The sequence below is a fragment of the Arvicola amphibius genome, chromosome 1, assembly GCF_903992535.2.
Source record: "Arvicola amphibius chromosome 1, mArvAmp1.2, whole genome shotgun sequence".
NCBI lineage: Eukaryota > Metazoa > Chordata > Mammalia > Rodentia > Cricetidae > Arvicola > Arvicola amphibius.
The window spans coordinates 36,937,145-36,950,235 of record NC_052047.1 but is presented as its reverse complement, the minus strand read 5'-3'; the positions used below and the strand labels follow the sequence as shown (position 1 = coordinate 36,950,235).

General features: G+C 36.8%; 1 protein-coding gene across 1 annotated transcript in view; it reads right to left on the bottom strand.

Moving 5' to 3' along the window:
- Positions 1-13,091, bottom strand: part of Pds5a (PDS5 cohesin associated factor A) — a 99,642-nt gene that overhangs the window by 18,283 nt on the left and 68,268 nt on the right. The window contains exons 20-26 of the mRNA XM_038327396.2: positions 12,142-12,265; positions 10,917-11,075; positions 8,254-8,322; positions 6,771-6,907; positions 4,458-4,581; positions 4,052-4,256; positions 2,756-2,870 (exon numbers count right to left, since the gene is read on the bottom strand). Coding sequence (XP_038183324.1) covers positions 2,756-2,870; positions 4,052-4,256; positions 4,458-4,581; positions 6,771-6,907; positions 8,254-8,322; positions 10,917-11,075; positions 12,142-12,265 — 933 coding nt within the window. The remainder of the gene's footprint in view (positions 1-2,755; positions 2,871-4,051; positions 4,257-4,457; positions 4,582-6,770; positions 6,908-8,253; positions 8,323-10,916; positions 11,076-12,141; positions 12,266-13,091) is intronic.

Below are 13,091 nucleotides of genomic sequence, written 5' to 3'. Positions count from 1 at the left end.
AAGGCAGACATTAGTGAATGGCCACCTCCACACACCTGAGACCATGCTCGAAGCATCTCTCAACTTTTCTTGCATCCCCTGCCTTGAGGTTACAATCCCTTTTCTACCACATGTTGCATACTTATGGTTGGGATGTGGTCAGCTTCTTTCATCTCTGGTACTAATTCCAATTAATTAATCTATGTTTATACCTAGGAAGCTTTTGCCACTTTAATGGCTATGTGTACTCGCTTCTCCTCATTACTGTTGCCTATCAACTTCCTGTGATGTGTACACTCATTCATTTCTAGACTACAGTCTATCAACTATCCATATAGCCTGTCATTGTCCTTGGCATCCTCCCCACTAGTGCATCACTGCTGCATTTCTGGTACACGTCCTTTAAGGTCCTCTAGTCTTATGGGAGAGAGAAATGATTCAACGGTAGGATAGCTACTTAGCAATGTCTAAAGCCTCTAGGACATGTGATTTGGGAGGTGGGGCTATATTCTTCGACCTCATAGGAACCTCTCAGCTTGAGGCCTTGTTAATTTTCTAACACTTTCTATCCCCCTTGCTCTCCAGTCTTCTACTGTGACCGTATTTATTCAACATTTAGCTCATACTCCATACTGATTAGTTCATACTAATACATTTCTCTTTCTAATACACTTGCCTTAAAAACACACAACTTGGGGACTGGGGCGATAACTAAGTCAGGAAAGTACTTGTCACTCAGATGAGAGCCCAAGCTGATGCCTGGCCCTTGTATAAACACATGGCATTGTGACTGTTGCTTGCATTCCTAGCAATGGGGAGGCAGAGACAGACATGTATATCCCAGTGTGTAAAAACCAAGGTGAATGGTTCCAGAAGAACACCCAAGATTGACCCTTGGCCTCTATGTGCACACAAGTATTCATGGTATGTATGGCCCACCACCATACAAAAACCCTCAAGTGTTTGGGTTCTTGGCAGAACGTTTAACTGCTAAGGGGCAGAGCAGCTTCTAATGAAAAGGTTTATGATTCCACCATTGCTGGACATGGTGGTGTACTTTTTCAGATATTGCAAGGTCATGCCTGACTCTACAGTAAGATTGTGGATTAAGTGGGATATATGAGACCTTGTCTCAAAAACAAAATTTATCTTTGTACATGAGCTAACAATTTATCAAATTGAATTTCATCTTGACAAGAAGCTGTTTTCAACCTTTACTGTGTTCATATCACCATTCCAGCACCTTTACTCTCAGGGAAGGATTTGTTCCTATATCATGACAAACAAAAGGCTACAAGACCACTGATCTCAATTCTAGTCCCAATGACTTCAAACACAGTACTCATTCCACAGCAAAATTGCTTTACAAATAGATGTGTGTGTGTGCTCTCATCTCCATGTGTTGTCCAAAACCATCATTGAGCTGAGAATCTCCTGTTGCAGACTGATTGATGAGGCTGCAGATGCACACCACTGCACGAGCATCACTAATAAATGTATCCCTTCCACACCTGCCTGGCCATCTAAACATCTCCTAAGAAGACTTATACTGTGAACACACACATAGCAATGAAGAAAGTATATATTGTTTCAAAGTTTCTTAGGTCTCTATGCCCAAATCTCAGTCTCTTTTAATTCATTCATTCTATATCAGATCATAATAATTTGATACAGTTTTATCAAATAATAAAACTGTAGTTTAAAAACAATAATCCAATCAAGTGTTTTATAATTATGTACAGACTTGCCCCAGATCTTTTCAAAGATGGGTACATACTTTTTTAGATTTCTTTTTTCTTTATTTGAGCTTTTATTTATATTTTAGATAAACAAAATATTTAAACAATATAACATATTTTTGAGATTTCTCATGATTACACCATTTCCCTCTTCCCTTTAACTCCTCTCATGTACATATTACTCCTTGTTCTCTTTCAAATTTATGGCCTCCTTTAGGAGATTTTTTTTTAAAGAATGATATAAAGATTACTTTTTTTTTTAAAAACCCCATTAGGTTTTTGAAACAGTGCCTTAACTATTCCAGGCTGACGTGAATCTGCCACTTAACTGAAGATTACCTTGAACGTCTGATCAAGTGGAGAGATTATAGGTATATGCTGCCATGCTTGATCTATGTGTGGCTGGGGCTTTAACCCAGAGCTTCATATATACTAGGGAACATACACGACCAGCTGAGTCACATCACCAGTCCTAATGATTATTATTTTAGGTAGATAGGGTGTTCGCAATCTCCCCCCCTTTCTCCTCTCCCTCCCTCCCCTCTCCCTCGAAACTAGCACATTCCAAGAAAAATGGTATACAAACCAGTAAATAAATTCTTAATCCATGAGAAGAAATTTTCATCACAGCTTTATAAATTACCAAACTAAAGCATAAAATCTAAAATAAATTATTAATCTATTTCAGGACTTAGAAAGATGAGTATCTATAAATAGGAATAAACAAAAGAGTAAGGAAAGGATGGTTAAATGGAAATAATTCTAAAGTAACATTTTTAAAAATATACAATAAATTAAGAAAAATTCAGGGGCTGGACTTCAGCAGTTAGGAGTACTGGCTGCTTTTCCAGAGGTCCAGGGTTAAATTCCCAGCATTTACATGGCAGCTCACAACTATCTGTAACTCCAGTTCCTCGGGATCGAGAATCCCCAACATAGATATACATGCAGGCAAAATGCCAATACACAAAAAATTTAAATTATTAAAAAAGAAAATTCAGGATATTCCCATGGAATTTCTGAAACACACAACTTACTCTTTTATATCACGAAGTTGATCAACATCTTGTGATCTTGTAAAATCAGGATCATGGGCTAGCAGGTGAATCATGTATGGAACCACATACTCAGGCAGTAGTGATAGTAATTTCTCTAAAATGAAAAAAATCATGGTTAACGAAAACAGCTTTTATAAATTCCCTCATTGTTTGAATTCTAAACATTTGCTTCTATTTTTTTCTCAGATATTTACAAAAGGAAAGGAATGTGTGTTCAGATGACACCGTAATATTTTTACTTTTATCCTGCAAGAAATCAAAGCCAAAGAATAAACAAATTATATAGCAGATGACTGGAACAATCAGGGGAAAAAAGCACACACTTTAATATGTGAGTAATGTGAACAAATTAAACCACGCTGCTGACTGCATAAGAAAATATCCCAAGACTATCCCCCCACCTCCCTCGAGACAGTGCTTCTCTATGTAACAGCCCTGGCTGTCCTAGATCTGGCTTTGTAGAGCAAGATGGCCTCGAACTCACAGAGGTCCATCTGCCTCTGCTCCTCAAAAATGCTGGGATTAAAGGTGCTTGCCACCACAAACAATTTAAAGCTAAATATGACTCAATACAAAATTTCAGTTTCTTTTTTTTCCAAAAAATCTATTTATTTATTTATTAATTATGTATGCAACTTTCTGCCTTCATGTATTCCCGCACACCAGAGGAAGATGCCAAATCTCATTACAGATGGTTGTGAGCCACCATGTGGTTGCTGGGAATTGAACTCAGGACCTCTAAAAGACCAGCCAGTGCTCTTAAACTCTGAGCCATCTGTCCAGCCCCAAGATTTCAGTTTCTACACATACTACAGCTACAATGACAACACTCTATAAAGTTAACCATTTTAAGATAAACTAAAGGAAATGTGAGTGCTCTATCTGATGTACACTGTGAACTACTGTGGTTGTTTGCATGTAATTGGCCCTCATAATCTCATAGGAAGTGATACTATTAAGAGGTGAACCCTTCTTGGAGGAAATGTGTCACTGTGGGGGTAGGCTTTGAAGCCTCATATATGCTCAAGCTATGTCCAATGTCCTAATTCCTCTTGTCTGCAGGATCAAGATGTACCTTCTACTCCTCTCCCAGCTCCTTCCAGCAAAATGTCTGCTGGCATGTCACCATGCCCCACCATGATGATGATGGACTAAACCTCTGAAAATGTAAGCCAACCAATTAAATGTTTTCCTTTGTAAGTGTTGCCATGGTCATGGTTGTCTCTTCACAGCAATAGAAACCCTAACTAGGACAACTATTAAGTATGTACGTACCGGTAGCAATGGGGTTCTGTTTAATGTACTCCCTGCGTATGCTGATGTTCTTTAGTAAACACTGGCGTGCGTGTGCTCTTCTTTCCTTCACAGGATCTTTGGCACACAAAGCAAAGATCGCCATATACTCCAAAGGGAGCAGTAACTTCACAAGTGCTTTATGAAGCTTCTGGGCAAATATTTGCCTTACTTGGTAGCACTCATCCTGTATCAGCACAAAACAAAGATACACAAGATGGGTAAACATTTGCTTACATACATGCATGCACTTTAAATGATGATTAGTATGGAACAATAGCAATAATCTCTTATTATGCATATTCACATATTAAATGAGTCTGTACTCAAAGCAAAGTAAACACATTCAACTTTGAAGACAAGGATTTGAAAGAAGTTTTCCACTTACATTAATAACAAGTGCGCAGAGCTGGAACTGTTCTGGGGTAATAATTTCATGGTAACAAGGTTCCTGAGCAAGCTTCATTATGGCACTACCAGCAGCTAACCGCAAGCGAGACATATCTGATTTACTATAAAGAAACAAACAAACAAAATAAATGTTTCTATAAACATCATTACACATAAAATTCTGATAGTTTCTTGAGTGTGAGATTGATAGTAGGTAACTTAACATGTATGTAAAGGCACTGACTTTGTGTCTATGAACTCAACCTAGAAGAAAGGCTCCAGTTAACTATGGTTTCTACCCATGGTCTACATTCAAACTTTCATTCAACAAAGCAAGTCTTATTCTACCAAACTACTTAGAATGCTAAGAAAAGCTATTTCGTCACAATCTGAATCCCTTGTCAATTACACTATTAATTGTGAAATCTTGATTTAAACCAAATAGAAGCCAATCATCACTTTAAAACTATTGTCACATATATTTATACACATAATTAAGTTTATGAGTAAACTCACACAGTTTTTGAGTAAAATAGGCAGACAATTATAAAGTACCAGATGTTTCAAAGGAAAAGACAGAGATTAGACTATGTTTGTATGTATATTTTAAATGGTTATTATATTAAGTTTCATGAATATGGATGTGTCAGTATTAACCTGTTTAAAAGAAAAGATATAAAAAGTTTCAGAGTTCTACAAGGATGGCACCAACTCAGAGGAGAATAAGTACAGAATCCACTTTCTTAATTTCCACTACACAAAAAATATTTTCAATTTGATGGAAAAAACGGTATTACTTAAATTTATATCATGTTACTTAGTTTAGCTTTTCAAATAGTTAAACATTTTTTTTTTCTAGGTCAACTGGCAATATTTAACATTCAGCTCTGCTGAGGATTGTGCCTATGTATCACTGAGTTAAGAGACCTCATTACAAGGCATTTAAGTACACTGTAAAGGTATGCCAAAATTTTCATTACTGCCAAACTAGCTCCTTCTGTTGGCTTACTCGCCATGAGAAAGTTGGGCTTTATTTTATTTTTGCATATTGCTTCAATTTATTAAAGCATTAAACGTAATATAATGAACTAGTTGTCATATATAACACTTTAATAAGCAGATTATATAGTTTTTGGAGAAAATAACATTATCTTAAAAAAAAAAAAAACCCAACACAGCAGTACCTAGTATCCAACAGTGTTGGAGACTGTGGACCACCAGACCCTGAATTTCTTGTGAACAAGTTGTTTTCCTCTGCTCTGAGCAGCCTGCAGTTGCTCTGATGGGTCTGTAGCTAAAAGATCCCGAGAGTTGGGGAGTGGCCAGAGCCCTATATAAGCTCCCCCTGAGCACAATAAAGTGGGCATTCTTATATCAAGGATGTCCCTGTGGCCCCATATGTCTGTCTGTCTCTGTGTGTGTATGTCTTTAAATTTCCAGCCTAGTTACCATAGTGCGTAATGAGTAGAGCGCAGACGGAACCGGTGCAGTTTTACACAACAGTACTTAATACTGAATTCGTAAAATAAAAAATAGCCCCGTGTCCGTCCTCTCACGTAAATCTAAGTAAAAATCATGAGTTATGTTCGTTGACGCTCTTGATATATCAAGCATTTGAAAGAAATAAGGAACCTGACAATTTCCTCAGATAAGAAACAAAAAAGAGACACTAATTTCACTATACTGAAAGGTTAAAATTAATTTACCCATTTTCCCCCTTTTTGCATCTATAAACATTCCTTGAACTTACTGGAAAGCTTCTACTCCCCCCTGTTTTTTGAGCCACTATTAACAGCCATTTTATTATCTTCAAGCCATTCCACTTGTTCAATCCCATTATAGGGTAATCTGTCTTTGCTACACTTTTCATAGTGTACAAAGAGTAGAAATTCAGCTGTGTGGTGGTGGGGCTTCCCTTTAATCCCAGCACTTGGGAAGCAGAGACAGGCAGATCTCTGTGAGTTTGGGGCGAGCCTGGTCTACACAGTGAATTCCAGGACAGGTTACAAAGCCATTAAAAAAAAAGTCTCAAAAATAAAATTACATAAAAAATTTAAACAAAGAGCAGAAATTCAACAAGTAACTGTTTGATCAGTCACCAAATATGAATGTTTACTAACACTGAGATGATTACAGACACTCATAGTTTTTGGGAATGATAAAAAAAAAAAAAGGCTAACATTCTTCAATGTATTCAAGAGAGGTAACTCCTAAGCGGTTAGTGCAAGACTAACACTCAGTATCAGTCAAGAAAGGAACGGTACGCAACTCTTACTCAACCTTATGGTCAAGGAAACTAGGAAGAGCTCACCTGATCCTCTTCTGTTCTGTCAGGTCACCCTCACTAACCAACATCGCTGACAGTAACCGAAGAGTTGAATTGGCAGATTTAGACTGGTTGTTTTTCATACCCAACAGCCACCTTACCAGAAGTTTAATTGCCTGTACCTATAAAATATTAACATGCTAAAAAAAGAAAGCAACTTAAAATTCCAATTAGGAGATTATTTTCAACAATTTGATTACTGACACTACTTATCCTGATCAGCAGATACTGAGAGAGTAACAGTGATGAAGAGCATCACTCTGTTCAACTTGAAGATGCACTTTTCTCAGAGCTGTACATGTTGCATCTCCAACAGAGGAGACAGAAGGTACACATTACTACAGTGGTTACTAGAGACCAGGCCAGTGTGAGGGAGGAATGGGTGCTAACTGGTACAGCAATGTACTTGGAAAGAATTAGTAATTTTTGTGGCACACCTTTAATCCCAGCAGCCAGGAGTCAAAGACCAGCCTAGTCTACAGAGCAAGTCCCAGGACAGTCAAGGCTATACAGAAAAACCCTATCTCAAAAAACCAAAATAAATATTTATTTGTTTATTTGAGCATCTCTCTACAAACCCCTGGCTGCCCTGGAACTATGTAGACCAGGCTATCCTAGAACTCAAAGAGCTCCACCTGAGGTCTTGGATTAAAAGCATGTGCACCAAGTAACTTCAAATATAATCAAAAGTGGATAATTAGGATTAGCAATGATTAACTGGACATTTCAAAGGTAGCTAGTAGAGAGGACTATGAACATTCTCAATACAAAGAAAAGATATGAGCTAAGAACCTCCATAAAAAAGTACAGTATGAATTAAAAATCTTTAAAAACTTAAAAATAGTCACTAAACCTATGTTGATTAAAAATAATTATTTAGAGGCTTTTGTATCACTGTAGTATCTATCAAAAACTGTTGAATAAATCAGGTCAGGTTCATCTTAAACATCTTGACTAAAACGGTGTTTACATAATTATTTGTAGTCTTATTTACTAAAAGACTATTTCTACCATACATGAAAAGCTAGTTAAAGACGTAAGTATTGTTTTGTATACTTTACTGGCCACAAAATACACAATAATAAAATAATATAGGCTCACACATAAAAGTATAGGGCTGTACTCAGTGTTAGAACACTGACCCAGCACCAACTCAAACCCTTTAAAAAAAAAATCAATGGCAACTACAATTCTTTATAGAAGTATTAATTTACAATGAATTTTCAAATAAAGCACATGGGGTATCTCAGCACCAATAGGGTGACTTACAACCACCTGTCACTCTAGCTTCAGGAGACCTGCACTCATGTGCACGTGCACACACACACACACACACACACACACACACACACTGCCCCATCCCACAGTTAATAAGTAAAAAATAAAGCAGCTCACTACAGAGAGCCCAGAATACCCACAAGCATTCCTTTATTCAACATGAAGATCATTAAGACCTATCCAAATTTACCTTTGCTAGTACTTCAGGAGAAACTTCCTCATCTGGAGACCACAATTTTCCATTCTTCTCACCTGTTGACTATAGACAATTGAAGAAATTGTTTTTTTCATGTGGAGTAATATACACGTGAAAATATACAGATAAAAGAACTTAAAAATGGAGAACAAAATTAGCAGAGTCATACTTTCCAATTTCAAACATACTATAAACCTATAGTAATCAAGATCGTGGTGTAAGAATACAGATACAAAGCAATGGAATAGAGAGGAAAAAAAACCTTTTTTATTAAAAACACTTTTATTATAAGGGTCAATTCATTCTTGACAAAGGCACACATACAAAGTGTGAGAAAAGAATAATTTTTTAAAGAAATGATGCTAAGAAACCCGGGAACCAACAAATGAAGCCTGAAGCTAAACTGTCCTACCAACTACAAACATCACCTAAAAGAAAAGCATACTAGGCTAAAACTATAAACTCAGTACACAACACAGGAAGAAATCTTTGTTACCCTGCACTTATCAAAAGAAGGGGAATTATAAATAAACCTTGCTGTGTAGTGATGAATGCCTGTAATCTCAGAACTTGGGAGGTAGGCAAAGGTAGAGCTCAGCCTTTGTTACACAGAGAGCTTGGGCTCAACCCGGGCTACATGAGCACCTATCTTCAAAATACCAAAATTTAGCACTTTCACAAAACAACTGAAAGTACTAAAGAACCTGAGTAGACAGCTCTCCAAAAACACACATAGATGCCAAGTAAACACGCAGAAACCATTCTAAATACTATAAAATAAGCACATCCTTAATAAAAAATTATTTAATATTTATTCTTTCAAAAATCAAAATAGCCATTCAAAAAGGAGGTAAGGAAACCGTAACCTTCAGAATAGGCTGGTGAAAGTATTAAAAATGAACGGACACTATGGTAAATGTTCAATAGCAAATAATCACGACTCAGAAACTTTACTTTTAGTTACTTATCCAAAAGATCAGAAAATATTCTGATTGTACATATTAGGATTAATTACAATGTCAAAGGTGAAAAACAATTTCAAATTGTTAATTAATAAACAAACAAAATGCAGACAACACAAAGGAGTAGTAATTTTCAGGACAGAAAATACATAAAATTTTGATCAATACCGTACCAAAATGAATCTAGAAAACATGCCAACTAAAACAATCTAGATTATAAAAGGACAAGTACAGACATTAAGATAGCTAGACTAAATTCATAGAGTTAGCACGTAGAGGTTCTGAAGAGCTATGCAGGGGGATTGAGTACCGTGCTCAATAAGCAGCAGAGTGTTTCTATTTGGGAGGGTAGATAATACACCTATGATGAGTGCCAGCGCAACAGCTAAGGGAGAAAAGGCTCAGGATGCTGCCAAGCCTGACAATTTGAACTCAATCTCCAGGACCCACATGATGGAAGGAGAGAGCTGACTTCCATCACATGCCCTCTGACCTTCACAAGCTCACATATGCACTGTGGTACAGCCCTCACCTAATTAAAAACATGTAATAAAAACTTTTTAAAAAAGATTGTGGGTGGTGGTACATGCCTTTAATTTAGCACTCAGGAAGAAAAGTCAGGCAGATTTCTGTCAGCTTGAGGCCAGATTGATTTACACAGTGAATTCCAGACCAGCCAAGTAGAGCCACTCCTCTTTTTAAAAAGATAAACAAACAATAAGGCTGAATATGAGATTTAATTCCTGCACTTGGGAGTCAGAGGCAGGTGGATCATCTCTATGAGTTAAGGCCAGCCTGACCTCCATACACAATTTCAGGCCAGCGAGGGCTACACAGTGAGAACATACCATGTCTTGAAAAGCAAAATAGAAAACTAGAGCAGGAGATGGATGAAGAGAGGAAGAAACTAAACAAAAATGGGGGTGGAAATATGAATTATGTTAATAAAAAGTAGTTTAGAGTGCTCAATGTTACACTAAAAACAATGACATCCCTAAATGTGTCTTGTACTTGAACCTTCCCTAATTCTGTGCTGTTAGATTCCTTTAAAAATACATTATGGGGGCTGGAGAGATGGTTCAGTGATTAAGAACAATTGCTGCTCTTGCAGACAACCAAGGTGCTATTTACAGTTATATGCTATTTCCACATGATATCTCTATCTCTACTTCTAGAGGATCCCCTGACTTTTCCTGGCCAAGAAAAGTGGAGCATTGCATATGGTGCAGAGGCATACATGCAGGCAAAACACTCAACACATAAAATAAAAATGAATGGCAGGGGTCGTGGCACAACGCCTTTCATCCCAGCATTCAGGAGGTAGAAGAAGCAGGCAAGATTTCTGGGCCAAACTGGTCTGTAGAGGGAGTTCCAGAACAGCCAGAGCTATAAAGAGAAACGCTCTCTTGAAAAACAAAATGAAAAAAAAAAAAAAAAAGAAACTTTAAAAAAAGAAACTATAATTTTAAAGTGACAAACAGTTATATTAACAGGGTACAGTCACTTTAAAACTAGTACACAATAAGGGCTAGATCCTAGAAGGCACATCAGTCACCTCAAATCTAACATGTAAAACATGTACCTAGGCTTAATGCACACACTCACCCCACAGATATTCAAAAGTAAATGTTTCTGTGATATATAGACAGCCTTAAACTCATGACTCTAAACTGAATAAATAAATGAGAAACTTACCCTGTCATTCATCAGAAGATCTTTAACAATGAAGTTTGCCACTACAGATTTCATTGGGGAAGCAAACTGATCTGGTGCTAACATGGAAATGTGCCCAAGTGAGACTAATGGAGTGATAAGTTGTTCTGGTACATCAGCATTCAGACTCCTGCTGAGTGGCTATGAAAGTAAGAGAGAGAAGTCACCAATTGGTTTTAAGCATTTAGATGTTCTACAGTCGTTTTAGCATGTACAAGTCAATCTGTTTTCCTGATTTAAGTGATATGATCATAATTAATTTTAACAATTCTAGGTATTTGGCTATTTCACCAGCTTATTAATTGCAGTTCAAGAGAGAATGGCCTCCACAGGCTCATATGTTTGAATGTTTGGTCCCCAGTTACTGAAATATTTTGAGAAAGATTAGGGATGTGGCCTTGTTGATGGGCTTTGACATTTCAAAAGCCTGTATCTCCATTTCTCTGCCTGCAACTTACAAATAAGATGTGTACAGCTACTTCTCTAAGCCCATGCTTGTCTGAAAGCTGCCATGTTCCCCACCATGATGGTGATGGACTAACCCTCTGAAACTACAAGCAAATTCACAATTAAATGATTTCTTTTACAAGTTGCTTTGGTCATGGTGTCTCAACACAGTAAAATATAAGAGTAATTAAGAGAATAATAAAATTGAAAAAATACAAAAAAAAGATAAAGTGGAAAAATAAAATCTTAATAAAAGTAGTAAGAATTAGGACATCAGTCTTTTACCAAATCCGCATTATTTTCCAATTCTTTACGTCTAATTTGCTATGTTGATGGATTTTTATGTTGATAAAGTTATTTTAAATAACACTAAATAATAAAAAAGTAAAGGTTCATGAAGTCATATCATCTCAGCAGACTCTGCCTGCCCAATGATCATCTCCATAGACTGACAAGGGATTAGCCGTCAGGTATGGCTGTAGGTACTTAAGCAGGACAGTCAACAGTCTGTGTGTGTAAGCCAGAGCGGAAATGACTAAAGGCAAGGAGAATACCCTCTAATATAAAATACCCTCCAATAGGAAATATGTGACCCTAGATTAACAGCTGGAATAGAGTGCTGAGTAGACAAGCGCTCTGAGGTGCTCACACTGTAATGTAAGAACACATGTAAACAGGTTTATAAACCTAGACTCCAGCTTTACCAAATGACAGAGACTGAGACAAACCAATGGAAACACATTCTATGTAGTAGGTATACCTCAAATATCTGTGCAAGCTGGACTTCCTTATTTGAGAAGATGGCATGGATACAATGCACAGCCTGTTTAGCTTGATGTGGAGTACCCCTCTTTGCCTTCTGATGTAAAATGGGAATTAATGTTCTGCAAGAAATAATAATACAGTTGTCATTTCTGGGAGCATACAAATCCTAGGTTTCTTCTTATTCATCATTTCCCCCACTTAATCAGATTTGTTCAAAGGCTATTTTAAGTAAACAATTTTCATTTTAAAGCTAACTTATGAATATAGGAAAAGAACAAGCTACCCTTAATTAATATTCTACTTGAACCAAGGCATATTCACATTTACCTTCTAAGTAGACATTCCTAATTTTTCAGTTCCCTTTAATAATTCCCTTCAGTTTTTCAAAGAAGCCATGGAAAATCAGTAGTAAAAGGCCAAGTTTTATTAAACAGCTGAAATGATATCAGTGAGCATAAGTACACACAGATAGTTACATTCAGTTTGGTAAAATGAAATTAGACATTTCTAATAATCATCCAGTATGTTTAAGTGTAACTATCATTTGAGGTATTGTGAACACGTATTAATTCAACTAATGACTATTAATACCTGAAAAGAACTATTATTGTGGCTATTATTATAGCCATAGCAAGGTTGAGAAAGCTAAACATGAAATAGGCACACTTCCTTTTATTTCCCAGCCTCGTGAACGGACCTCCCCACCAAATGCTGGGACATCTCACAGCTTTATGCACACACTACCATGGAGGCACACACCCAGCCTTATTTTCAGCTGTCACGATACATATAAATACTTAGATAATCAGATGAAATCTGTACAGCAACAGAACTCTACAGCAAATATTTGTTATAACTTCAATACAATTTTTAAAAGGCGTCATTTTATATACCAAAAACTTGATGCCATCAAATACAAAGGCCTACTTTGAACAACAGACTTTA